At 57.7% G+C, this 26,753-nt stretch overlaps 2 protein-coding genes across 13 annotated transcripts in view; both read left to right on the top strand.

Annotated features, from left to right (window-relative positions):
- The window catches only part of ZNF638 (zinc finger protein 638), a 42,212-nt gene extending 34,006 nt beyond the window's left edge, over window positions 1-8,206 (top strand). The window contains exons 23-27 of the mRNA XM_062618868.1: window positions 103-168; window positions 1,434-2,385; window positions 3,471-3,563; window positions 6,869-6,987; window positions 8,109-8,206. Of these exons, the coding sequence (XP_062474852.1) occupies window positions 103-168; window positions 1,434-2,385; window positions 3,471-3,563; window positions 6,869-6,987; window positions 8,109-8,156 (1,278 nt within the window). The 3' untranslated portion in view covers window positions 8,157-8,206. The remainder of the gene's footprint in view (window positions 1-102; window positions 169-1,433; window positions 2,386-3,470; window positions 3,564-6,868; window positions 6,988-8,108) is intronic.
- A 1,978-nt stretch (window positions 8,207-10,184) lies between these two features.
- DYSF (dysferlin) overlaps window positions 10,185-26,753 on the top strand; it is an 88,554-nt gene continuing 71,985 nt past the window's right edge. For 5 of the 12 annotated variants that reach the window (XM_062618870.1, XM_062618873.1, XM_062618879.1 and 2 more), the window contains exons 1-13: window positions 10,185-10,305; window positions 16,345-16,400; window positions 17,228-17,319; window positions 19,770-19,875; window positions 21,270-21,384; window positions 22,107-22,300; window positions 22,429-22,557; window positions 22,811-22,873; window positions 23,180-23,230; window positions 23,325-23,355; window positions 24,926-25,041; window positions 25,225-25,351; window positions 25,990-26,093. In XM_062618870.1, the coding sequence (XP_062474854.1) occupies window positions 10,218-10,305; window positions 16,345-16,400; window positions 17,228-17,319; window positions 19,770-19,875; window positions 21,270-21,384; window positions 22,107-22,300; window positions 22,429-22,557; window positions 22,811-22,873; window positions 23,180-23,230; window positions 23,325-23,355; window positions 24,926-25,041; window positions 25,225-25,351; window positions 25,990-26,093 (1,272 nt within the window). In that variant the 5' untranslated portion in view covers window positions 10,185-10,217. Of the gene's footprint in view, window positions 10,306-13,510; window positions 13,717-16,344; window positions 16,401-17,227; window positions 17,320-19,769; window positions 19,876-21,269; window positions 21,385-22,106; window positions 22,301-22,428; window positions 22,558-22,810; window positions 22,874-23,179; window positions 23,231-23,324; window positions 23,356-24,925; window positions 25,042-25,224; window positions 25,352-25,989; window positions 26,094-26,753 lie in introns of those variants that run through there. The other 7 variants (XM_062618874.1, XM_062618872.1, XM_062618878.1 and 4 more) reach the window with 5 other exon arrangements.

The following is a 26,753-nucleotide window of genomic DNA, read 5'->3' on the forward strand; positions in this document are numbered from 1 at the left end:
TTAAGGGAGCAGAGCCCTAGCTGAGTGTCTTTGTAACTCTTCTCTTGTGGGCAGGCTGCTTGGCTGAGCTGGTTTTATGGCAGCTTCTGTCTGATCTTGCAGGTTTCTGGTGATGGAGATGCTAACCCCTCGAAAAGTGGCACAGCCAGCAGTGCGAAACCAAAGGAGGTAAGGACACAACCACAGTTGGGCTCGGAGTCCAGGCTCATTTGAGAGCATGGGTTTGTGTGTGTGTACCAAGCACCTTTAGCATCCTTCCATGGGGAATTTCTTGTTACAGATGGTGGGCATAGAGCTGTAGGGTTGAGTCGTTTGGAAGAGAAGCTGTATCTAAGAAGTGTGTTAAAAGGAGTTATTTTTGGGTCTTGGATGTTATTTCTTGGAGAAAGAGAGTATTAATTCTCTCTGTGTGAGATCTCTGCGAGAAGGGGAAGGCAGGCTGATGTCTTCCAGCTCTTTAGAGATGCTTTTGCCTAACAGGAGGGACAAAACCCATCCCCATCCAGGTACTTCTTCCATGCAGAGATGCTGCCTGTGGGCTCTGCAGAGCAAGGATGGGTTATGGGACAGTTTGGTGCAGTGGTGGTTTGAGGACAGGCTTGGGAGCCTGTGGGCTGAAAAGTCTGCACTGAAAAGATGTATCCAGTTCTCCCTCTTACATAAGCTGGGCTTTGGGGAAGAAAAGCAGAAAGTAGTTAATAGGAATAAAAGTCCATCTTGGTGAGTCTAGAAAGAGCATTATGGGGTCAAATGCCAAAGAGCTCATCTCAGTCTCCCCTCGGGCAGGTTAAAGCCATTCCCCTTGGCCTGTCCCTACATCCCTTGTCCCAAGCCCCTCTCCAGCTTTCCTGCAGCCCCTTCAGGCACTGGAGCTGCTCTCAGGTCTCCCCTTCAGGAGCCTTCTCTTGTCCAGGCTGCCCCAGCCCAGCTCTCTCAGCCTGGCTCCAGGGCAGAGCTGCTCCAGCCCTCGCAGCAGCTCCATGGCCTCCTCTGGCCTCGCTCCATCAGGTCTCCTAACACCCCCAAGTCCTTCTCCTCAGGGCTGCTGCATCCAGTCCCCCCCCTCCCCAGCCTGGGGATCCTCTGGAGACTCTCAGATATTTGCTGTCTTCCTGCAAGTGAGGGCAGAAACACAGAGCAGTATCCATGGCACCAGCCCAGTTCTTTTAATAGCCACAATTTGTGTCTATTCATCCGGTGTGTGTTTGAAAACCACTTGGGGTGCCTGAATTAAAGCTGCTGCACCACACAAATGCTGGTAATGAAAACTCTTCCAGTTGGGATTCAAGGCCTGAGAAGTGCCATTTCCCCCCCTTTCAGCCACGTTCAGCATGCAGGTTTTTGAGCAGGTACCTGGGGATGCTGCTGGAGAGGCGTTGGTGTCGCTGGGTGAGTGCTAAGCTTTGCTGTGTTCGCATCCTTCTGCTTCCCAGGAGGAAGAGCTGTTCCCGTTTAACCTGGATGAGTTTGTTACCGTGGATGAGGTGGTCGAGGAAGTCGAGCCTCCTGTTAAAGCACGGCGAAAACCAGCGAGGGCGAAGAGAAAAGCAGGAGCTAAAGGCAACTCCGCCGCCGCGCCGAGCTCCAAGAGGAGGAAAGGGAAGAGATCCATGGCCCACATCGCTGAGAGCGAGCTCTCCTTTGTCACCCTGGATGAGATTGGGGAGGAAGAGGAGGGCTCAGCCCCACTCATGGCAGTTGCTACCTTAGAAGCCCTCGGTGACCCTCAGGGCCTGGTTGTAGTGGATGAAGTGATGGAGGAGGAGGAGCTCTCGGAGGCAGTGAAGGATCCGCAGTCGCTTGTTACTTTGGATGAGATCTCGGAGCAGGAGGATCTTGGTTCCCAGAAGGACGCGGCGAGGTTGGATTTTGAGGAGCAGGATTTGAAGGCAGAACCCTTGGTCACTGTGGATGAGATCGGGGAAGTGGAGGAGCTGCCTCTGAACGAGCCGACGGACCTGAGCCTTGAGGATGTGCCCAGGGAGGACGATGAGGTGGCTGCCGAGGACGCCAGGGATGGCGCTTCCCCTCCGGTGCCTGATGATCCCAGCGCGCTGGTGACGGTCGATGAGATACAGGAGGACAATGAGGACAACCCTCTGGTGACTTTGGATGAAGTGAACGAGGATGAGGATGATTTTCTGGCTGATTTCAATCGCCTGAAAGAGGAACTGAACTTCGTCACAGTGGATGAAGTCGGAGAGGAGGACGAGGAGGAAGAAAACTCTTTCCCAGGGAAAACTCAGGATGCAGGCAATGAAGATGTCGTTGCTGTTGCAGGACCAGAGGAGAAGGACAGTGTTGCTGTTGCAGGACCAGAAGAAATGGAGATCCAAGGAGATAGGACTGCAGAAAAAGAAATTACTGCAGTCTCAAAGTCCAAAGGTGAGGAACCTCCTGCAGTTCTAGAGGGGAAAGAAGATGCTTGTCATTGTTACTAATGCACTTCACAAAGCATCTTCCTTTGATGTGTAAAACTAAGCTGTGTGTTGAAGTCTTCACGGTGTGCTTACGGTGGCTAAAACTGGGGAAGATCATTTCCTTTCTTGCCTTTGGGCTTGGCGAAGCACCTAACGCTGTGCAGATTATTGACAGTCTTCAGTTCCAGAGCCAAGTTGCATTAGGACAGGGGAGTGAGGTGAATTAGACACAGGGATACAGGGATGTAACCGCCTCCAAGCTGGATCTGGAGGGTGAAGCGTAGAGCATCCTCTTTAGCCTGGAGTTAGCAAAGGGTTAAGGAAGCCTAATGTAGGGAGAGCTCTAGAAAAGGGCTTGGCCGAGGCGTGGGTGCAGGCCATGCACAGTGCAGCCCACTGCTGTGACGTGTCCTTTCTGTCCCTGCTGCTGGAAGCCAGCTCTGACTGACCCAGCACCTTCCGTCCTCCTGCTCTGGAGGAGCTTTTCTCCCATCCACCATCCCCACAGAGCAGGGCAGGCTGAGTAGTGCAGGGATGGAGGAGCTCCAGAAGCATCCGGGGTCTTGTTAAACCAAAGGGGTTTAAACATCATAGAAGCATCCAATCCCAGAGTGGTTTGGGTTGGAAGGGACCTTAAAGCTCCTCCAGCTCCAGCCCCTGCCACGGGCAGGGACCCCTTCCACTGGAGCAGCTTGCTCCAAGCCCCTGTGTCCAACCTGGCCTTGAGCACTGCCAGGGATGGGGCAGCCACAGCTTCTCTGGGCACCCTGTGCCAGGGCCTCAGCACCCTCGCAGGGAAGAACTTCCTTATTTCTATCTTACATCACTGCAGCACTGGCGCCGTATGTGGCCCAGGCTGTCCCACCTGCAGGATTGGTGCTGGGAGTTCTGGAAGGTTCCTCTCTGGAGAGACCAAACTGACTCATGCAGACAGTAGTGAGGCCGTGTGGATGGTGTTGGTGTCGAGCAGCACCGAGCTTGTTGCAGCTGGGTGTAGGATACCTGTAACTGTGAGGCAATGCCTGTGTTTAACTGTGTCTCTGCCCCCAGTAGGTCACCTGGGATCAGCACGGAAGGACCTGAAGTCTAAGAAGAAGAAACTGCCTTCATCAGGTGTATCAAAGGCGCAGAGTGCTCCAAAAGGTATCCCCACATCCACACACCCCACATGCTCCATGCTGCTCCCGCTGCGAGACGGCTGCTTGCCCATTTGGAAACACCTCCCTTGCCCCATTGCCACATTCAGTTCCAAGGTCGTGGCCCATAATCTGTGTTTTCACCTTGGCTCCTACAGAGGGGTGTTTCACAGAACCCCAGGCTGGTTTGTGCTGGAAGGGACTTGGAAGCTCATCCGGTTCAACTCCAAGTTAAAGTCTCTGCTGTTGGCTTAATAGCAGCAGCAAAGTGAAAAGGTCTTTTCCCCCCTATAGTTTCCAAATACAGATTAATTCATTCCTAATGAATACACATTGATAATTTCTCTCTATAAATATATATAGCTTACATATTTATGTATATAAATATATCTAATTTATAATACTTCACAATGCTGCATAATTCCCACTCTTCTAACCCTGTCAGTGCTGTATTACCAGCTTCAATATGGAGAGGGAACTGCTAACACTGGTTTAGAAGGTTCTATGTGTATATATATGTTTTTTCCCCCCAAATCTTCCTCTAAAATTACCTTCCCATAAAGCTACTGATAACACTGGAACTGTAACAGAGGTTTCGAGGAAGACGTGGATTCTTGCTCGGTGCCTTGTGTAACAGTCACATTCCACAAAGCTTGTGTAACACCCAGCAGGACAGGGGTTCAACATAGCAAATGAGTTGTGTTCCATAGAAACATGGAATCATGGAATGGTTTGGGTTGAAGGGACCTTAAAGCTCATCCAGCTCCAACCCCTACCACGGGCAGGGACCTCTTCCACTGGAGCAGCTTGCTCCAAGCCCCTGTGTCCAACCTGGCCTTGAGCACTGCCAGGGATGGGGCAGCCACAGCTTCTCCATTCAACCCCTTCCAGTGTTCCCCCACCTTCCTTGTGTCCCATCCATCTCCCCTGTGGCAGGTTAAAGCCATTCCCCTTGGCCTGGCCCTACAGGCCCTTGTCCCAGGCCCCTCTCCAGGTTTCCTGGAGCCCCTTTAGGTACTGGAGCCGCTCTAAGCTCTCCTCAGGCTGCTCCGTTCACTCTTCCCCAGCCTGTGTTTGTGCTGGGATTGTCCCCACCCATGTGCAGGACCTTGCCCTTGGCCTTGTTGAACTCCATGAGGTTCCACCTCTCCAGCGTGTCCGGGTCCCTCTGGATCCCATCCCTTCCCTCCAGCGTGTGGGTCACACCGCACAGCTCCGTGTCATCAGCAGCCTGCTGAGGGTTCTCATCCCCCTGTCCATGGGCAATGCTTTTAAGGCCAGAAGGTGCTGAGGGGGTTGCAGAGAGCCTCAGATCCAGGAGGGTCAGATCCTCTGTTCCCATCAGTTCCCTCCCCTCCTCTGCTCACTGATCCAGGGCAGGGGAGCAGCTTGGATTAGAAACCTCACTTTTTGAATACTGATAAACTAGAACTGAAGGAATTCCAGTGAGATCAAATTGCACAGATTTGGCTCCATGTGATGTGATTTTGAGTCATTTGTAAAGCTGTGGTGTGTAGCTGGGATGCTCTGGAGCTGTGATCTGTGACTGGGATGCTCTGGAGCTGTGATCTCTGACTGTTGGGTGCTCTGGAGCTGTGATCTGTGACTGGGGTGCTCTGGAGCTGTGATCTGTGACTGTTGGATGCTCTGGAGCTGTGATCTGTGACTGGGGTGCTCTGGAGCTGTGATTTGTGACTGTTGGATGCTCTGGAGCTGTGATCTGTGACTGGGGTGCTCTGGAGCTGTGATCTCTGACTGTTGGATGCTCTGGAGCTGTGATCTGTGACTGGGGTGCTCTGGAGCTGTGATCTGTCACTGGGGTGCTCTGGAGCTGTGATTTGTGACTGGGATGCTCTGGCTGTGATCTGTGACTGGGATGCTCTGGAGCTGTGATCTGTGACTGTTGGGTGCTCTGGAGCTGGGATTTGTGACTGTTGGATGCTCTGGAGCTGTGATCTGTGACTGGGATGCTCTGGAGCTGTGATCTGTGACTGGGATGCTCTGGAGCTGTGATCTGTGACTGGGGTGCTCTGGAGCTGTGATCTGTGACTGGGGTGCTCTGGAGCTGTGATCTGTGACTGTTGGATGCTCTGGAGCTGTGATCTGTGACTGGGATGCTCTGGAGCTGTGATCTCTGACTGTTGGGTGCTCTGGAGCTGTGATCTGTGACTGGGGTGCTCTGGAGCTGTGATCTGTGACTGTTGGGTGCTCTGGAGCTGTGATCTGTGACTGTTGGGTGCTCTGGAGCTGTGATCTGTGACTGTTGGGTGCTCTGGAGCTGTGATCTGTGACTGTTGGGTGCTCTGGAGCTGGGATCTGTGACTGGGGTGCTCTGGAGCTGTGATCTGTGACTGTTGGGTGCTCTGGAGCTGGGATCTGTGACTGTTGGGTGCTCTGGAGCTGTGATCTGTGACTGGGATGCTCTGGAGCTGTGATCTCTGACTGTTGGGTGCTCTGGAGCTGTGATCTGTGACTGTTGGGTGCTCTGGAGCTGTGATCTCTGACTGTTGGATGCTCTGGAGCTGTGATTTGTGACTGTTGGGTGCTCTGGAGCTGTGATCTGTGACTGGGATGCTCTGGAGCTGTGATCTGTGACTGGGATGCTCTGGAGCTGGGATCTGTGACTGGGGTGCTCTGGAGCTGTGATCTGTGACTGTTGGATGCTCTGGAGCTGTGATCTGTGACTGTTGGGTGCTCTGGAGCTGTGATCTGTGACTGGGATGCTCTGGAGCTGTGATCTGTGACTGGGATGCTCTGGAGCTGTGATCTGAGCTGTGATCTGTGACTGGGATGTTCTGGAGCTGTGATCTGTGACTGGGATGCTCTGGAGCTGTGATCTGTGACTGGGATGCTCTGGAGCTGTGATCTGTGACTGGGATGTTCTGGAACTGTGATCTGTGACTGTTGGGTGCTCTGGAGCTGTGATCTGTGACTGGGGTGCTCTGGAGCTGTGATCTGTGACTGTTGGGTGCTCTGGAGCTGTGATCTGTGACTGGGATGCTCTGGAGCTGGGATCTGTGACTGTTGGGTGCTCTGGAGCTGTGATCTGTGACTGTTGGGTGCTCTGGAGCCGTGATCTGTGACTGGGATGCTCTGGAGCTGTGATCTGTGACTGGGATGCTCTGGAGCTGTGATCTCTGACTGGGATGCTCTGGAGCTGTGATCTGTGACTGGGGTGCTCTGGAGCTGTGATCTGTGACTGGGATGTTCTGGACCTGTGATCTGTGACTGTTGGGTGCTCTGGAGCTGTGATCTGTGACTGTTGGGTGCTCTGGAGCTGTGATCTGTGACTGCTGCGTGCTCTCTCCTCAGATCTGGATTACCTGGTGCCCAAGGCTGGCTTCTTCTGTCAGATCTGCTCCTTGTTCTACGCGAAAGAAACCTCTGTGAAAAACCACTGCAAGACCCCACTTCACAGGCAGAACCTGGAGGTAAAGCTGGGGCTGCTGGGGCACAGCGGGAGGCGAGGAATCTGCTTCTGACCAGTTTGTTTTAACCAGGGCTGTAACATCCTAACGGCAAAGGGAGCTCCTGTTAAGACTTCTGGGGTTTTTAGCTTGAAACCCAGCTGCAGGCACTGTTAAATCACAACCCATGAGCAAGGCAAAAGGACAAGCACCGACCTCCTCCCACAGCATGGGGATGCTCAGCCAGGCTCAAAAGCCAAGGCCTTGGAAGTCAAACCCACGCTGCTGCTCCTCCTCTAGCCCAGGTTCTGTTGCCAAGCACCACATTAGGCAGAACCAAGCTCTCTGGGCAGCCCCCTTCCAGGCTCCTGCATCCCAACCTGTTTGCATCCCAAAATCCATGAATCCCAGTGGAAATGACCTGAAGGATCATCTGGTCCAACCTTCCTTGGCCAACATGATGGATGGCCCAGCACCCTGTGCAGCCCAGTCTTAAGTGTCCAACGCTGGGGAGTCACCACTTCCCTGCGGAGATCATTCCAGTCTCTGGCTGTTCCCAGTGTGAAAGGTTTTCCTCTTGTGTCCAGTTGGTATCTCCCCAGCCGTAACTTGTGCCCATCACCCCTTGGCTTTCCCATGGGATTCCTTGCCCAAAGGGAGTCTCCATCTGCTCCGTAGCCACCCTTTAAACACTGACCCATGTGATAAGGTCTCCCCTTCAGCTCCCTTGGTTCCTCAGTGCCCTTGGCCTGTCCCTACATCCCTTGTCCCAAGCCCCTCTCCAGCTTTCCTGCAGCCCCTTCAGGCACTGGAGCTGCTCTCAGGTCTCCCCTTCAGGAGCCTTCTCTTGTCCAGGCTGCCCCAGCCCAGCTCTCTCAGCCTGGCTCCAGAGCAGAGCTGCTCCAGCCCTCGCAGCAGCTCCATGGCCTCGCTCCATCACCTCCATGTCCCCCCTTCCCCACTCGCTGCCCCTATGTGCGTGTGTCCCAGCCTGGAGCAACGCTTTGCAGCAGGTTTTGGTGTGGATCATGCGCTGCCAGTGTGAGAAGCAGGGTGACCTTTGGCCAATGCATTCCTGAGATGATCTCCTTGTGCACTGAGGAATACCATGATTCCTTCTCACTGTTTCCCCCTTATCTCCACAGAAATTCATGGCCAAGCAGCCTGGGCAGGAGCAGAGGAGCTGGAGGTGATCAGAGGCAAGAGGAGCTCTTTTGGTGAACAAACCTTAGGGTCCAGTGAACTGTGTGTATTTTGCTCTGGTTTGATCTGTATTTTCCTTTCAGCAGCCCTCAGCTGTACAAATCTGAGCTCAGTAGAGGCTAAACCACGAGCGTGGCTGGTGGCTCGTGTTTGCCATCAGCTCACCCCCTGGAGCGAGGCTTCCACGGTGGCAACCTGAATTAAATGTTCTTACTGTATAGTTCACGCCGTGGCTGCACCTGGTGTCCTTTGTTGTCTGCTGCTAACGCCGCAGCGCAGGAAGGAACCCAGTGAGAGATCTCTGTGGTGCTGCTTCATGGAGCTCTCTGTGCATGGGATTCCTTGTGCTGCATCTGCTGCTCCAGAGCACTGACTGGGGCTTGGGGTCCTGGCCTGCACCCCCAGAGCGTGAGCAGCAGCTCAGGGAGGGGATCCTGCCCCTCTGCTGTGCTCTGGGGAGAGCCCCCTGCAGCCCTGATCCAGCTCTGGGGCAGCAGCACAAGAGGGACGTGGAGCAGTCGTGGGGCTGCTGCAGGGGCTGGAGCAGCTCTGCCCTGGAGCCAGGCTGAGAGAGCTGGGCTGGGGCAGCCTGGACAAGAGAAGGCTCCTGAAGGAGAGACCTGAGAGCAGCTCCAGTGCCTGAAGGGGCTGCAGGAAAGCTGGAGAGGGGCTTGGGACAAGGGATGCAGGGACAGGCCAAGGGCAGTGATGAACCAAAGGGGCTGGATGAGCCACTCTGGGGTTCTCTGTCAGCAGATGAAGCTCTGTAACCTCTTGGCCACCAGCTGTGTGGGGAGCCCAAAGCCAGGTTCTCTGGAGCCTTCTGAGCCAGCTCTATCTGCCCTTGCACAGCAGCCATCAGGTGATGGATGGGTACCTAAAGCAACTTCCTCTGCATCCCAGGGACTTCTTAGGATCATCTCCCATGGAGGGCAGTGTTTCCTGTGCTGAAGCATCATCCCCTCTCCGGGTTTCTTGCCTCCCGTTTAGGCCCTGGGAGGGTGGGATTTGGGCCAGCGCATTCCTGGCAAGCCAGGGAGGATGACTCAGGGGAAGAACGGGCTGGAGGCCAGGGCCAGCTTCCTCTTCCCTGATAGGTGGCACTGTCATCCCAGGGGAATGGGTTCCTTATTTAACCACTGAATCCCTGCTCCTCCACTTACCGGTTACTGCTGGGTTCCTGGCAGTTCGTGTAGAAGAGAGTTGGGAGCACCAGCTCCTAGCTGGATCTTGGTGCATCCAACCTGGCTCCATTGCAGGGATGGGGCAGCCACAGCTGCTCTGAGCACCCTCCCAGGGAAGAGCTTCTGCCTAAGAGCTCATCTCAGCCTCCCCTGGGGCAGGTTAAAGCCATTCCCCTTGGCCTGGCCCTGCATCCCTTGTCCCAAGCCCCGCTCCAGGTTTCCTGGAGCTCCATCACTCTATGAGGTGGGTTTGGATAAAGGCAAAGGGGGTGAAAGGAACGGGATGGGGACCGTGGGGTGGTGGGTCCTGGCCGGGCTCATGGAAGGAGCTGATTGCTGGGAAACCCAGGGATAAAAATAACATCCCAGGAATAGCCGGGGCCGTGTCCCTCATTCCCAGCTGTCACCGTGCGGCCGAAACGGGAGATGCCGCATCCCGGAGAGGGGTTGGGGGGAATGACACTGAGGCAGGGGGAGGACGTGGGGCTGGACCCCGCGTTGGGGCGCTTGGGGGGTGACCCCACGTTGTGCACATAGCTCACCCCCCCCAAAAACCCGTTATCCCACCCTACAGCAGCGTCCCACCCCCCAGCGCAGCCCTGGCTGCACGGTGATGGGCTGGGGCTGACCCGGGGCTCCCTGCACCTTTCTGCCTGCGGCAAAGCGCATCTCGGGGTGCAGCGGGGCTGTGGCGCGGACCGGTCCCCCCCTCCCCATAGGGGGCCACGCATTCACCCCCCGCCGCTGTATTTGGGGGGAAGCCTCCAGCTCCGCACCGCCCCGGGGCCGTTCCCCTTTAAGGGAGGCGGGGCCGGGCCGGGGGTTGTGTGGGGGGGTCCGTGGGGCGGTGGCGGCCGGGCCGGGGCGATGCTCCGGGTCTTCATCCTCCGGGCCGAGAACGTCCGCACGGCGGACGCGGACATCAGCGACGCGTATTGCTCCGCCGCGCTCGGGGGTGAGAGCACGGGGGGGTCCATAGGGGGGAAGCGGGGGGGGGGGGTTCAGTTCTGGGGGTGCCATAGAGGGTACCGCGGGGGGGGGGGGGGTGTCCGTGTAGTTCCAGCTCCGTGGGTCCCGTTGTTCCCCGGTGCCGGTTCCGGCCTCACCGGGGCTGGGGGGGGCACATAGCGTGAACACGGGCATAGCTGAGCGGTGACCGCCGCTGCCAGCCTATTTGTGGCCCTGCTCCGTGCTGGGGGGGGCGAGACGCTGCCACCCCTATCCCTGTAACACCCCCCCCGTCCCCATTGAGGGGGAACGTGTTGGGGTCCGGATCCCCCCCTTCAGTGTCCCCCCAGGACAAGTGTCCCCCGTATGGTGGTGATGGCCAATGGGGACCCCCCTGGTACCACGGATCCCCCCCTTCTGTCCCCCCAGGACAAGTGTCCCCCGTATGGTGGTGATGGGCAATGGGGACCCCTTTGGTACCAACGTGTGTGTGCCCCCCCCCCGGTATCCCCCAGACTGCTCCTGACCCCATGGAGGGTTCACAGTGAGGCCAACCTGAGGTCTGGGTGGGTGCTGGTGGGTGCTCACCCCCCCCCCCCCCCCCAGTGCTGTTGTGTCCCCATTGGTGCAGCATCCCCGGGTCTGGGGATCCCATCTCGGGGGGGGGGGGTGTCACCCCCAGCTCACAGCATCCCCGGTGCTCGTGGTCCTGCACCCCTGGGGTCTGCAGCGTCCCTGATTCCGGGTGATTTCCATCCCCGGGGGTTGCTGCATCCCTGGGCCCTGTGCTCGGGCATCCCAAAGTCACAGCATCCCTGTTCCTGCTGATTCACCATCCCTGGAGCATTCCCAGATCCGGGTGATGTATTTACCATACCAGAGCTTGATCCCTGGATCCTGGTGCTGGAGCACCCCAGGGTTTGACCCCTCTGATCCTCAGGGTTTGCATCATCCCTGCATCCTGATGATTTAATTTACCATCCCTGAGGCTTGCAGCATCCCCAGATCCCGGTGCTGGGGCATCCTCGAGGTTCACAGCATTCCTGCATCCCAGTGATTTAGTCATCATTCCCAGGGCCTGCAGCACCCCCAGACCCCAGTGCTGGGGCATCCTCAAGGTTCACAGCATTCCTGCATCCCAGTGATTTAGTCATCATTCCCAGGGCCTGCAGCATCCCCAAATCCCAGTGAGTTATTTATGGTGCTGGGGCTTGGGCAGCCTTGGAGCCTGCAGCATCCCAGGGCTCTATTTAGAGCACCCCTGGATCCCGGTCCTTTGGTACCCTTGGGGCTTGCAGCATCCCCAGGTTCCGGCTCTTGGGCATCCTTGGACTTCACAGCATCCCTGAATCCTGATGATTGAATTTCCCATCCCTGGTGCTCGCAGCATCCCAGGATCCCAGTGTTTGGGCATCCCCAGAGCTTGCAGCATCCCCAGGTCCATGTGATTTAATTTCCCATCCCTAGGGCTTGAGTATCTCCAGATCCAGGTGCTTGGGGCATCCTCAGAGCCTGCGGCATCCCTTTGTCCTGATGATTTAATTTATCATCCTGGAGGCTTGCAGCATCCCTGGATCCTGGTGCTTGGGCGTCCCTGGGGGTTCACAGCATCCCTCTGATGGCTTAATTTCCCATCCTGATGACTTAATTTACCACCTAATTTCCCATCCTGATGACTTAATTTACCACTTAATTTCCCATCCTGATGACTTAATTTCCCATCCCTGGTGCTTGCAGCATCCCTGGATCCTGGTGCCTGAGCATCCCCAGATCCAGGTGATACATTCACTGTCCCCAAGCTTAGAGCATCCCTGGGGTTCACAGACGCTCCGGATCCTGGTTCTTGGGCATCCTGGAGGTTTGCAGCATCCCTTGGTCCTGACGATTGAATTTCCCATCCCTGGAGCTTGCAGCATCCCTGAATCCCAGTGTTTGGGCATCCTCAGAGCTCGCAGCATCCCCAGATCCAAATGATTTAATTTACCACCCCTGGGGCTTGCAGCATTCCCACATCCTGATGCTGGGACATCCTTTGTAGCATTCATAGGTTCCAGTGGTTTTATTTCTTATCCGTGGGGCTTGCAGCATCCCTGGATCCCAGTGTTTGGAAATCCCCAGAGCTCACAGCATCCCCAGGTCCAAGTGATTTAATTTCCCATCCCTGGGGCTGGCACCATCCCTGCATCCCGGTTCTTGGGCATTCCCAGAGCTCACAGCATCCCTGAGTCCCAGTGATTTAGTTTATCATTCTGGGACTTGAAGCATCCCTGGATCCTGGTGCCTGAGCATCCCCAGAGCTCACAGCATTGCCATATCCTGGTGCTTTATTTACCATCCCTGGGACTTAGAGCAGCCCTGGGGCTCGCAGCATCCCTGGATCCCAGTGCTTGAGTATCCCCAGAGCTCACAGCATCCCTAGGTCTGGGTGATTTAGTTTCCCATCCCTGGGGCTCACAGCATCCCCAGATCCCAGTGTTGGAACATCCTTGAGCTTTACAGCATTCCTGGGTCCCAATGACTTAGTTTCCCATCCCTGGGGCTCACAGCATCCCTGGATCCCACTGTTAGGGCATCCCCAGAGCTCACAGCATCCCTAGGTCTGGGTGATTTAGTTTCCCATCCCTGGGGCTCGCAGCATTCCCACTCCAGGTGCTGGGACATCCTTGAGCTTTACAGCATTCCTGGGTCCCAATCCCATCCCTAATGTGACCCTAATGGGTCCCCATTAGTTTCCCATCCCTGGGGCTCACAGCATCCCTGCATCCCACTGTTAGGGCATCCCCAGAGCTCACAGCATCCCTAGGTCTGGGTGATTTAGTTTCCCATCCCTGGGGCTCGCAGCATTCCCACTCCAGGTGCTGGGACATCCTTGAGCTTTGGGGCTCACAGCATCTCTGGTGCTTGCAGCATCCCTGGATCCCACTGTTAGGGCATCCCCAGAGCTCACAGCATCCCTGGATCCCACTGTTAGGGCATCCCCAGAGCTCACAGCATCCCTAGTCCTACCTGCTTTATTGCCCACCCCGGCATCTCCCAGCATCCCTGTATCCCACTGCTTTAATTCACCATCCCGACACCTCCCAGCATCCCTGATCCCGATCCTTCACCCCCTTCCCAGGACTTCCAGCATCCCAACCTTGCATCCCTAACAGCAGCCGCATCGAGGCGCTTCCTGCCTCTTCCCCATCGGCTCCTCCTTCCTCCTTGGGAAGCAGAGAAGGGGGGGGGGGGATGTGGGATGGACCGGGATATGGGGAGGTGTCAATGGGGACCACATCCTGCCCTCTTTAGCCTCCCCTTCGCCCTAGCTCCCATCGCCCAGCCATGCTGCGTTGCTTGCTCCAACGTGCCACCCATCTCCCCAACTTGGAGAAGGGGGACAAGCAAAGCGATCCCGTGGCCAGCTTGACATTCCGAGGTGAGGAGAGCCCAGATTTGGGGTGGAATGGGCAGGAATAGGGCTTTGGAAGGGGGTTTGCCTGCTCCCCTAACCGGCAAAGCCTGGATTCTGTGGGGTGTCCGGCCAGGACATACGTCCTGGCCGGACACCCCACAGAATCCAGGCTTTGCTAAGCTCCATCCTTATAGTAAATCCATACAAAATCCTTTCATAGGATCATGGAATGGGTTGGGTTGGAAGGGACCTTAAAGCTCCTCCAGCTCCAACCCCTGCCACAGGCAGGGACCCCTTCCACTGGAGCAGCTTGCTCCAAGCCCCTGTGTCCAGCCTGGCCTTGAGCACTGCCAGGGATGGGGCAGTGCTTTGCTGGTGGTGGGAAATGGCCATTTTTAGCCCAAGGGATAAAAGGAAGGGAAGGAAAGGGATGAGTGGCTCCTGACTGGGCTTTTCCTGTGCTGCGAGCTGTGGGAATGGTGCTGCTGTAGCACCGGGATCTCTTGTGGGTCCATCCTGTTGTGGTGCTGCGTGCTTGCCCAGGGTGGCTGCCTCCCTCCCTCCATCCATCCCTCCATCCCTCCCTCTATCCATCCCTCCCTCCATCCCTCCATCCACCCATCCCTCCCTCCATCCCTCCCTCTATCCATCCCTCCCTCCATCCACTCCATCCCTCCCTCCCCCTCCCTCCCTCATCCATCCCTCCCTCTCCTCCCTCCCTCCATCCTCCCTCCCTCCCTCCCTCCCATCCACCCCTCATCCTCCATCCATCCATCCATCCCTCCCTCCGTCCATCCCTCCATCCCCAGCCAAGGCAGAAAGCAGCTCTCATCACCCAAATTCCATGGCTCTGCATCCCATGGCGATGAGCCACAAGCAGGGAGCACACCCTGGCCCGGGGGTTGCTGCCCTCGGGCTCAGTGCCACTGTCAGGGGTGCTGTACCCAGGCAATGGCAGCTCTGCCTCCGGCCAGCTCCAGCCCTGCTCCTGCTGCTTCAGCTTGGGAGGTTTGGCAGATTCCTTAAAACTGGAATGGGGCAAGGGGGATTTAGTGATGCTGAAGTGAACAGAGAGAGGAGGATGCTGTCAGCGGGCAGCTTGGGCTCCTGTCACCCCGGGTGCCATATCCACACCCTGGGGCACCCGTATATCCCCTTCCCTATCCCTCTCTATCCATCTCTCTGTATCCAGCATGTCAATTGATCATAGCTCTTCTTGATGGTGTCTCTCTGTGTCCTCTCTATCTCTGTATCATCTCATCTCCCTGCCCCATCCCTGGCAGTGCTCAAGGCCAGGTTGGACACAGGGCTTGGAGCAAGCTGCTCCAGTGGAAGGGGTCCCTGGCTGTGGCAGGGGTTGGAGCTGGAGGAGCTTTAAGGTTCTTTCCAACCTAAACCAATCTGGGATTCTATGATCTCTAGTTATGATATGATATCACACCCCATCATATCATATCATATCATATATCGTATCATATATCATATCGTATCATATCAATCATCTCTCTATCTCATCTCGTGTCCCCATCTCCTCTCCCTGTATCCGTCTCCCTGTCTCCTGCATCCCGCCATGGCCCGGCTGGGCTCCGCTGGCCCTGGGCTCTGAGTCACCGCTATTGTTCACCTCTTCCTCTTCCTCTTCCCCCCCGGTCCCTCCTGTGACGTGGCCCCGGCGGGCTCATGGCCAGAGCTCGGTGTGACCTGAGGGTCGTGGCTTCGGGCTGCTGCTGTGAGGGGATCCTGGGGTCCCCCCAGCGCTGCAGAGCTTTGGCTTTGGGCTGCAACCAGGGATGAGGCTGCACCCCCATCCCTGCATCCACGTCCCTGCATCCCCATCCTTGCATCCCCCTCCCTTCATCCCTGTCCCTGCATCCCCATCTCTGCATCCCCGTCCCTGCATCCCCATCCTTGCATCCCCGTCCCTACATCCCCCTCCATGCATCCCCGTCCCTGCATCCCCATCCCTGCATCCCCATCCTTGCATCCCTGTCCCTACATCCCCATCCCTGCATCCCCATCCCTGCATCCCCATCCTTGCATCCCCGTCCTTGCATCCCTGTCCCTGCATCCCTGTCCCTGCATCCCCATCCCTGCATCCCCGTCCCTGCATCTCCCACCTTGCATCCTCGTCCCTGCATCCCCATCCCTGCATCCCCGTCCCTGCTTCCCCATCTCTGCATCCCCATCCCTGCATCCCCGTCCCTGCATCCCCGTCCCTGCATCCCCGTCCCTGCATCCCCGTCCACATCCATTGGGGTGTCCATTGGCCAGCCCCATGTTGAAGCACCCAACTGATGATCACAGGGGCTCTGGGTTCCCCTTGGGGCTGTACTGAGGTTTGGGTGGAGGGAGGGGGATGTCTGGGTCCCCCATTGCACCTCCCACCCTGAAAACCCACCCCAGAGCCTTTGGGGGCCTCTTCTGTGCCCTGCTCATGGGGAAACTGAGGCCTGACCCATTGAGGTGCCTTGTCTGGGGGTTTCCAGCAGGGTCCTGGGACCCGTCTGTGCACACCATGACCCATCCTATGTGTGAGGAGCAGGGCCTGATCCTGCTCCTGGAGCTGGGGATGCCACTGGAGGCTCCCAACCCCTTCCCATGGGGGACAGAGCTCAGCTTTGGGGTCTGAGCCATGTGTGCTGTTCCCTGCAGGCGTCAAGAAGAGGACTAAGGTCATCAAGAACAATGTGAACCCCGTATGGAACGAGGTGAGTGTGTCCCCATCCCCATCCCCATCCCATCCCCATCCTGGTCCCTGTCCTATTCCCATCCCTTTCCCGTTCCCATAGGGAGCAGCCCGATCCCGGGGGATGCTGTGGGCCGTGGTGCGCACCCAACGAGGTGCCCCAAGGCCAAGGTGATGCCCGAGGGCTGCACCCGTGGAGGGTCTGAGGCTGATCCCGTTATGGGCAGCTCCAGCAGCAGCCATGGATGGGATGGAGCCAGCTCCAGCCCTTTGCTCCCGCCCCTTCCCCTTCCATCAAGATGTTATCAGGGCTGAGCACACCCGTTGGGAGAAGCTGTTTAAACACAGCTCGGCTCCATGGAAAACAAGTGTTTTACCCATCACCCCAGCGCGGGGAACGGGGGGGTTCTTCCGGCACCTTCTTCCTCCCAGCCCTGACCTCTGCTTCCCTGGGGCAGAACTGGAGGAAAAGGGGGTTTGAGGAGCAAACGGGCACCGTTTTGGTGCCCAACTGGTGCCTGGCAGCTCCTTCAGCTTTAATCCCTGTGGTGGAGCCATGGCGTGGGTTGGGTGGAAGGGACCTTAGAGCTCATCCAGCTCCAACCCCAACCCCTTCCACTGGAGCAGCTTGCTCCAAGCCCCTGTGTCCAACCCGGCCTTGAGCACTGCCAGCGATGGGGCAGCCACAGCTTCTCTGGGCACCCTGTGCTGGTGGTTTAGCACTGGAGATGTGGGTTTGGGGCTCCTCACCTCCAAGAGCCCCCCCTGTGGTACCGGAGCTGCTTGATGTGAGCATCACGGCTCTGCCTGCGCGCTCATTGTGGCTCTTTCCTCCTTCCTTCCTTCCAGGGCTTCGAGTGGGACCTGAAGGGAGCTCCCCTGGACCCTGGTGCTGAGCTCACCATCGTTGTGAAAGACCATGAGACTGTGGGGAGAAACAGGTGGGAGCAGCGTCAAGTGTGGGGTGTGAGCAAGAGGCTGTGGGGATGCTGCGAGGGCTGGAGCAGCTCTGCTCTGAGCCAGGCTGAGAGAGCTGGGCTGGGGCAGCCTGGACAAGAGAAGGCTCCTGAAGGGGAGACCTGAGAGCAGCTCCAGTGCCTGAAGGGGCTGCAGGAAAGCTGGAGAGGGGCTTGGGACAAGGGATGCAGGGATGGGATGAGGAGTTTGGGCTTCCAAGTGGAAGAGGGAAGAGCTGGGTGGGATACAAGGAAGTTCTTCCCTATGAGGGCGGTGGGACATGGGAAGGGGTTGAAGCTGTGGCTGCCCCATCCCTGGCAGTGCTCAAGGCCAGGTTGGACACAGGGGCTTGGAGCAAGCTGCTCCAGTGGAAGGGGTCCCTGCCTGTGGCAGGGGTTGGGGCTGGATGGGATTTAAGGTCCCTTTAACCCAAACCCTGCCATCATCCTCAGAGCCACACAAGGAGGGCTCAGCCTCTTCCCGGTTTCCCCGTGTTCCTTCCCAGCCAGGCTGGAGCTGCATTCCCAGGCTCCATGGCCAGGGAACCCGGGGCAGGAGGGCAGGAGCACAAGGACCCTTGTGTCCTGTGCCGCCACGGGAGCACCGGCGCCGCGAGGCCCCGGTGATGGGCGCTCGGCTCCGGAGGGGTGAGGCGGCTCCAGGCTCATTCCCAGCGCCGGGAAGGGCGGCGTTCGCGCAGCAAACAGCTCCGGGCTGCTTCCTTTGTCACCGCAGCCCCTCACGGGTTGCCCGTGGGATCAGGCACCCTCCGTGGGGTCTCCCTCTTGGCAGTGGGTGCATTGGGAAGAGCCCGGGAGCTGATGGTGATGCCCCGGGACCACGCGCAGCATCCCCTGTTCCGTGCCGTGCGCCTTGGACCGGGATGGCTGCTTCCACAGGGAGGGAACAGCAGGAAGCCGGAGGAGGGTGGGATTCGCTGTCCTGCTCCGGTGTGAAGGATCCCATTGCCATGCCTGGAGCTGGCGCTGGGTTCGCTCCTGGGCTGGAAGCCAAAGGCGATGGAATTTGGGTTGATTCCAGCTCGGTGCCGTCGGGAGGCTCTATAAATAGAGAGGAGAGGATGGGGAAAAGGGACCGGATCCCAGTGCGGGAGGTTTGAGGGCTCCACTGTGACCCACAGGGACCGGGCCTTGTCCCGTCGCTGGCACAAGGATGGGGGAGTTTGGCTTCTCCTTCCCTTGGGAGAAGATCCCAGCCCACCCAAAGTGGGGATTGAGCCGTGGCTGGTGGTTAATGCCCTGTCTGGCTGCTGCTGCCATTGGGAATCATGGAACGGTTTGGGTTGAAGGGACCTTAGGATCCCATCTCAGTCTCCCCTCGGGCAGGTTCAAGCCATTCCCCTTGGCCTGTCCCTACATCCCTTGTCCCCAGCCCCTCTCCAGGTTTCCTGCAGCCCCTTTAGGCACTGGAGCTGCTCTCGGGTCTCTCCTTCAGGAGCCTTCTCTTCTTTGGCTCAAGCTCTTTGGACCACGCAGCCAATTCCTTATGCCAGAGCCCATCCATCACCCCCCTTCCTCTTCCATTCCGAGTCAGAAATGCTGTTGAAGACCCCAGGTGGAGAGCATCTCTGCCTCTCCCCTTCCCACCGGTGCAGTCGATCCATCATAGAGGGCCCCAGCTCCCTGGTTAACTCCAGCACCATCCTGCACCCGCTCAGTGTCATAGCCTGTCCAAAGAGAGCATCCTTTGTAACCACAGAGCGTGTCCCTCACCCAGAGGTGATGCTGCCTTTAACCAGAGCATGTCTAGGTCGTGGTATCTGAAACCCTTTGTTACGTTCCCCTAGGGGCTGAGCCCCATCCCAGTACTGCAAAGCCCCATCCCTGGTATGTGAAATCAGTGCTGTTTCTCTCCCAAAGGCACGTTGGGTCTCTGTCACCTCCCTGCATTCCCTGTGTTCACCGTGTCTTCCAGGGGAATCTGCTCCATGATCCCATCCTGCTGTTAGGGCAGCACTAAGCAGCCTGAGGGCTTTCCAGGCTTGGGGCAGCAGCCCTGGACCTGGTCCATGGGGCAGCCGCTGCTGCTGGCTGGGGCAGGAAGGGTTTATCCGGAGGCTGTGATGCTGAGGGGAGAATCCATGGTGTGAAGTCCTCCTGGATGGTGGCACATGGACATGGAGCTGCTCTTCCCACCTCCAGTGCTACCCAACCCCTTGTGTCTTGGTTGTCTCCATCAGCACCTGGCTCTGGGGCCGCTGGTCCCTCAGCGTGGACCTTGACGTGCATCCCCTTGAGGAGGAAGGGATAAAGCCCCGGGGATGCTGGTTGGGGTTCTCCCACCGGGGCTGGGTCTCACCCGATGCCCATGGGGGGTGCTGGGGGTGTCCCCAGTGTGTCCCTGCCCATGGATGGGGCCCTGGGGCTGGGTTTGTTGCTCAGCCCCGGTTCAGCCCCTCCTGCTCCTCCCGCAGGTTCCTGGGGGAAGCCCGGGTGCCGCTGCGGGATGTGCTCAGCTCGCCCAGCCTGGCCGCATCCTACAACCTGCCCCTCATGGACACCAAGAAACAGGCAACAGGGGTGAGTGCAGCGGCGGCGTTCCCAGTGCACGTCCCAGTTAGAGCCAGTGTGAGCGGTGCCCTGCCCATTGCACATCCCAGTTGGATCCCAGTGTGAGCAGTGCCCTGCCCATTGCACATCCCAGTTAGAGCCCAGTGTGAGCAGTGCCCTGCCCATTGCACATCCCAGTTGGATCCCAGTGTGAGCAGCGCCCTGCCCATTGCACATCCCAGTTAGAGCCCAGTGTGAGCGGTGCCCTGCCCATTGCACATCCCAGTTGGATCCCAGTGTGAGCAGCACCCTGCCCATTGCACATCCCAGTTGGATCCCAGTGTGAGCAGCACCCTGCCCATTGCACATCCCAGTTGGATCCCAGTGTGAGCAGCACCCTGCCCATTGCACATCCCAGTTAGAGCCAGTGTGAGCAGCACCCTGCCCATTGCATGTTCCAGTTAGAGCCAGTGTGAGCAGCACCCTGCCCATTGCATGTTCCAGTTAGAGCCAGTGTGAGCAGTGCCCTGCCCATTGCACATCCCAGTTAGAGCCAGTGTGAGCAGCGCCCTGCCCATTGCACATCCCAGTTAGAGCCCAGTGTGAGCAGTGCCCTGCGCATTGCACATCCCAGTTAGAGCCAGTGTGAGCAGCACCCTGCCCATTGCACATCCCAGTTAGAGCCCAGTGTGAGCAGCACCCTGCCCATTGCACATCCCAGTTAGAGCCAGTGTGAGCGGTGCCCTGCCCATTGCACATCCCAGTTAGAGCCAGTGTGAGCGGTGCCCTGCCCATTGCACATCCCAGTTAGAGCCAGTGTGAGCAGCACCCTGCCCAGTGCACATCCCAGTTAGAGCCCAGTGTGAGCAGCGCCCTGCCCATTGCACATCCCAGTTAGAGCCCAGTGTGAGCAGCACCCTGCCCATTGCATGTTCCAGTTAGAGCCAGTGTGAGCAGTGCCCTGCCCATTGCACATCCCAGTTAGAGCCAGTGTGAGCAGCACCCTGCCCATTGCACATCCCAGTTAGAGCCAGTGTGAGCAGCGCCCTGCCCATTGCACATCCCAGTTAGAGCCCAGTGTGAGCAGCGCCCTGCCCATTGCACATCCCAGTTAGAGCCAGTGTGAGCGGTGCCTGCCCATTGCACATCCCAGTTAGAGCCCAGTGTGAGCAGCACCCTGCCCATTGCACATCCCAGTTAGAGCCAGTGTGAGCGGTGCCCTGCCCATTGCACATCCCAGTTAGAGCCAGTGTGAGCGGTGCCCTGCCCATTGCACATCCCAGTTAGAGCCCAGTGTGAGCGGTGCCCTGCCCATTGCACATCCCAGTTAGAGCCCAGTGTGAGCAGCACCCTGCCCATTGCACATCCCAGTTGGATCCCAGTGAGTTCCTGACACCCCTTTAATGCTGTTTCCTTTCTTCCAGGCTTTCCTCCTCCTGCAGGTCTCCTACATCCCCCCTCCAGGAGCTCCCCCCCTGTTTCCTCCTCCGGCTCCCCCCGAGCCAGCGCCGGCTGCTGCTGAGCCCGACTCTGTCCCTGGTAACCAGAACCCTTCTGTGCTGCTGGGGTCGGGATGTGCCCCATGGATCACGTCCTTCCCCCTTGGACCCCTCACCCTGTGCTCCCAGCTTAGAACCAGCCAGGCTGGGACAGCCCTTAAAGCTCACCCAGTCCAACCATTCCCAGCACTGCCAAGGCCACCTCTGCCCCATGGCACTGAGGCCTCGGCTCCATGGGGTGTGAACACTTGGAGGGCCGGTGACCGCAGCCCTGCCCTGGGCAGCCTGTTCCAATGCCTGAGCACACTCTGGGGCAGGAATTGTTCCTCAGCTCCATCTAAACCTGCCCTGGGGCAGCTTGAGGCCGGTTCCTCTTGTCCCATCCCTTGTTCCTTGGGAGCAGAGCCCAGCCCCTCCTGGCTCCATCCTCCTGTCAGGCACTTGTAGGGAGCCATCAGGTCCCCCCTGAGCCTTCTCTTCTCCACACTGAACCCCCCAGGTCCCTCAGCCCTTCCCCATCACAGTTGTGCTCCAGGCCCTGCACCAGCTCCATTCCCTTCTCTGGCCCCGCTCCAGCCCCTCAAGGTCTCTCTTGTAGTGAGGGGCCCAGAGCTGAACACAGGATTTGAGGTGTAGCCTCCCCAGTGCCCAGTGCAGGGGCACAATCCCTGCCCTGGCCCTGTTGCTGCGCTGGTGCTGAGGCAGGCTGGGATGCTCATCTCCATCAATCCCGTTCTCCATCTCCTTCCTTACCCCATCCAGAGACTGCCGGAGAGGAGGAGACAGAGGATCAAGGAGCTACAGGGGATGAGATGGAGCCCTCCTTATCCTCGGGGGCACCCGGCTCTGAGCCCCCCTCCCTGCCCCACAAGCCCCCAGTGCACCATGTCCAGGGGGTGAAGAGGAGGAGGAGCTCACCCAAAAAGCCTCTGTCCAACAAGCCGCAGGACTTCCAGGTTGGTGGGCATGAGCTGCTCCTCTGGACCCCCAGCACATCCAGTGTGGGGTTCATCACCTCAGAGGTGCCCATCCCGTGCTAGGACCAACCCGGTCACCCTCTGCCCTGTTCTCCCTCTCATCCCAGATCAGGGTGAGGGTCATCGAGGCCCGGCAGCTCCCGGGGGTCAACATCAGGCCCGTGGTGAAGGTGACGGCCGTGGGGCAGACCAAGAGGACGCGGATCCGCAAAGGAAACAGCCCCTTCTTTGATGAGGTGAGGGGGGGACCCTGCTCCGAGCACCAGGAAAGGGCTGGGAATGTCGTGGGTCGGGGTCCTGAGTGCTGGAAATCCTGGGCAAGTCCAGAGGCTGGGATGTGGCCATGGGGATTGCACAGCCCCGTTGGAAGGATGTTGCTTCTCATGGGCTTGGGTCTCACCTGATGGGAGGGAAGGAGCCTATGGAGCTGGGGGCATGGGAGAGGCTGGGGCAGACCTTCACTTGCACCCTCACCCTTGCTTCCTGCAGACCTTCTTCTTCAATGTCTTCGAGTCACCATCCGAGCTGTTTGATGCACCCATCTTCATCACGGTGAGCTCCAGCACTCCTTGCTCCTGCTCTGCGTGAGGCTGGGGTAACAGAACCATGGAACCATGGAATGGGTTGGGTTGGAAGGGACCTCAAAGCTCCTCCAGCTCCAACCCCTGCCACGGGCAGGGACCCCTTCCACTGGAGCAGCTTGCTCCAAGCCCCTGGGTCCAACCTGGAGCCATCACCCTGTCCCTTTCCCTGCAGCACCCAGGGAATCACACCCTATTCCCCCCTGGGCACGCGGCGGGTGCTCCATCCTGCTGGATTTGGGCTGGATTCACTCTTTCTCCCCATTTTCACCTGCAGGTTGTGGACTCTCGGTCGTTCCGGACGGATTCGGTGATTGGGGAGTTCCGGGTAAGGCCGTGCTGTGTCCTGTGCCCCTGTTCCTGCCTGTTCCACACTGACCCATGGCCGGACACTGACGTTTCTTCTCTGCTCTGTTGCACAGATGGACATCGAGACCGTTTACTCCGAGCCAAGTGAGTCAGATCCAGGCCAGGGTCACCTCCTGCTTTAGGAACCCTCTTTTGGGGTTAAACATCAGCGCAATGCACACACACCCCAAAGCTCTCCCATACCTGAACCCGGATGTGTCCTTGTGTCCACCATCACCACCCATTCCTCCTCCCTTTCCCAAGATGAGCATCACTGAGGCTTTCAGGTCATCGTGCCGCCATCTGGCTGATAGAAAGCTCAATCAGCACAGCCCAGCTCGTTGCATTTTGTCTCGAATCTGGGTCATTATTTTCTCTTTATCTATCAATTTATGCCAGAGAAGGTAAAATGATGCTGATAAAGATCTTCCTGCCCTAAGCACTGCAGAGAATGTGGTGATTTTGGCTGTAAAGAGTTAAGAATTGTAAGGCAGATCCCTTGATAACGTGCTTGAGCTTTTGGTCAGCCCCAAAGAGGTCAGGCAGTTGGACTGGATGATCATTGGTGGTCCCTTCCAATTGAAGTCTTTTTTCCCCCTTCTCTTTCCCCCTTTCTCTTTCACCCCTTCTCTTTCCCCCCTTTTCTTTCCCCTTTCTATTTCCCTCTTCTCTTTCCCCCTTCTCTTTCCCCTTCTATTTCCCTCTTCTCTTTCCCCTTCTCTTTCCCCTTCTCTTTCCCCCTTCTCCTTCCCCCTTCTCTTTCCCCCTTCTCTTTCCCCCTTCTCTTTCCCCCTTCTCTTTCCCCTTCTCTTTCCCCCCTTCCCTTTCCCCTTCTCTTTCCCCCCTTCTCTTTCCCCCTTCTCTTTCCCCTTTCTCTTTCCCCTTCTCTTTCCCCTTCTCTTTCCCCCTTCTCCTTCCCCCTTCTCTTCCCCCCTTTCTTTCCCCCTTCTCTTTCCCCCTTCTCCTTCCCCCTTCTCTTTCCTCCCTTCTCTTCCCCCTTCTCTTTCCCCCTTCTCTTTCCCCCCTTTTTCCCCCTTCTCTTTCCCCCCTTTTCTTTCCCCTTTTGAATTCCCCCTTCTCTTTCCCTCTTCTCTTTTCCCCTTCTCTTTCCCCTTCTCTTTCCCCTTCTCCTTCCCCCTTCTCTTTCCCCCTTCTCTTTCCCCCCCCTTTCCCCTTCTCTTTCCCCCCTTTCTTTCCCCTTTTGATTCCCCCTTCTCTTTCCCTCTTCTCTTTTCCCCTTCTCTTTCCCCTTCTCTTTCCCCTTCTCTTTCCCCTTCTCCTTCCCCCTTCTCTTTTCCCCCTTCTCTTCCCCCCTTCTCTTTTCCCCCTTCTCTTCCCCCCTTCTCTTTCCCCTTTTGATTTCCCCCTTCTCTTTCCCCCTTCTCTTTTCCCCTTCTCTTTCCCCTTCTCTTTCCCCCTTCTCTTTCCCCTTCTCTTCCCCCCTTCTCTTTCCCCCTTCTCTTTCCCCCTTCTCTTTCCCCTTCTCTTTCCCTCTTCTCTTTCCCCTTCTCTTTCCCCCTTCTCATTCCCCTCTCCATTTCCAGCCCTATTCTAATCCATCCTATCTAAAGGGAAGCAGCATTTATCACAACCCCGTACCCAAGAGCGCCCTTGAAGCCGTGTCCCTGCCTGTCTGAGGGGCAGCCCATGGATCCCAGGCTCTTTCCTCCCCTAGAACACGCTTTCCTCAGGAAGTGGCTGCTGCTCTCTGACCCAGAGGACTTCTCCGCGGGGGCCAAGGGCTACCTGAAGGTCAGCCTCTTCGTGCTGGGGCCTGGAGATGAAGCTCCGGTGAGTACTGGGCACCCACAGCGATGGAGGTGATTCCAGCCGTGGAATTCCACCGTCCTGCTCCGTCCAACCCCGGCCTGTTCCCAGCTTTGGTCTCCCTCCGTTGTGGTGCTGGTTGTTGGCCGTTGCCCCTCATTTTGGGACATCTGGGAAGCTTGGTTGCGTTTTCCTCTTGCCCCGCAGCTGGAGAAGAAGGAGGTCTCTGAAGACAAGGAGGACATCGAGGGCAACCTCCTGCGCCCCACCGGGGTCACCCTGCGAGGGGCCCACTTCTGCCTCAAGATCTTCAAAGCTGAGGATTTGCCCCAGAGTAAGAGAATCCTCCCGGGCTGGAGCATCCCAGATCCGGGCTTTTCCTTGCAGCGGGTTGCAGTGTTCTGGAGAGGAATAAGGGCACAGATACGGACACCTTATCCATGGCCTTGGTCCAAAGACCTGGTAGATACCGGTCTGTAACGTACTGGGGGATGACTCATGGCATCCCAGATGGTTTAGGTTGAAGGGACCTTCAAGCTCCTCCAGCTCCAACCCCTGCCATGGGCAGGGACCCCTTCCACTGGAGCAGCTTGCTCCAAGCCCCTGTGTCCAACCTGGCCTTGAGCACTGCCAGGGATGGGGCAGCCACAGCTTCTCCATTCAACCCCTTCCGATGTTCCCCCACCTTCCTTGTGTCCCATCCATCTCCCCTGTGGCAGGTTCAAGCCATTCCCCTTGGCTTGTCCCTACGTCCCTTGTCCCAAGTCCCTCTCCAGCTTTCCTGCAGCCCTTTTAGGCACTGGAACTGCCCTAAGGTCTCCCCAGAGCCCTCCCTTTTACTGGTGCACGCTGGTTTTGCCCACCTGGCTCAATGGAGCAGCACAGCCCCTGGTGGGACACCCTGCCCAGAAAGCCGGGGCCATGGGGATCCCGTGCGCTCCCATCAGCTTTCAGCATCTCCTTCCCCCCCAGTGGATGATGCTGTCATGGACAACATCAGGCAGATCTTTGGCTTCGAGAGCAACAAGAAGAACCTGGTGGATCCCTTTGTGGAAGTCAGCTTCGCAGGCAAGACGGTGAGAGGCTGGAGCGGGGCTGGGATGGCAGCTTTCCATAGGGAAACTTGGTCTCGGCATGGGGAAATTTGGGTCATTTGCTTTGCTGATGTCCCCATGTCTGTGGCACGCTTGGAGCCGAGTGGTGGCGGTGGACAGGGTGTGCTGGGCTGTGTTGGAGTCGTTTCTTCACCGGGCTCATAGAGGTGTTGTTGCATTAAGAATGGGGATGGAGGAGCTGAGCTGCTGGGAAGGGGAGAGAGCAGCAGCAGAGGGTGCTGCTGCTGCTTGGTGCTGTCTGAAGTGAGTGAAGGGCTGGTCCCGTGCCACCAAATGTTCCCCCATGACCAGCCAGGCTGTGGAGGTGGCTCTGGTGGCTTTGTAGAGCCCCATCCCACTCCTTTGCTGCTGTGACCTTCACTAAGCAACACGTCCATGAGCCACCGCTTGTCTTTTGAACCTCACTGAAGGCTGAAAGTCTCCTCTGCCCAAAGACCTTCCCCTGGTGACAGTGCCCGGGGATGGACAGAGCCTTGGGACATTGCCCTGAGCAACCACAGTGGGAAGGGTGTGGGTTCCTGAGGTCCACAGCATCCTCTGTGGCTGCACAGCGGGGCTTCCCCACGCGATGCAGAGCCCCCTGAGGCCCCCCATTGAATGGAGCCGGGGGTTTGGGGCACT

The sequence above is a fragment of the Pezoporus occidentalis genome, unplaced genomic scaffold (assembly GCF_034315485.1).
Source record: "Pezoporus occidentalis ecotype Australia unplaced genomic scaffold, CSIRO_AGI_Poc_V1 ctg205, whole genome shotgun sequence".
NCBI classification, from domain to species: Eukaryota; Metazoa; Chordata; class Aves; order Psittaciformes; family Psittacidae; genus Pezoporus; species Pezoporus occidentalis.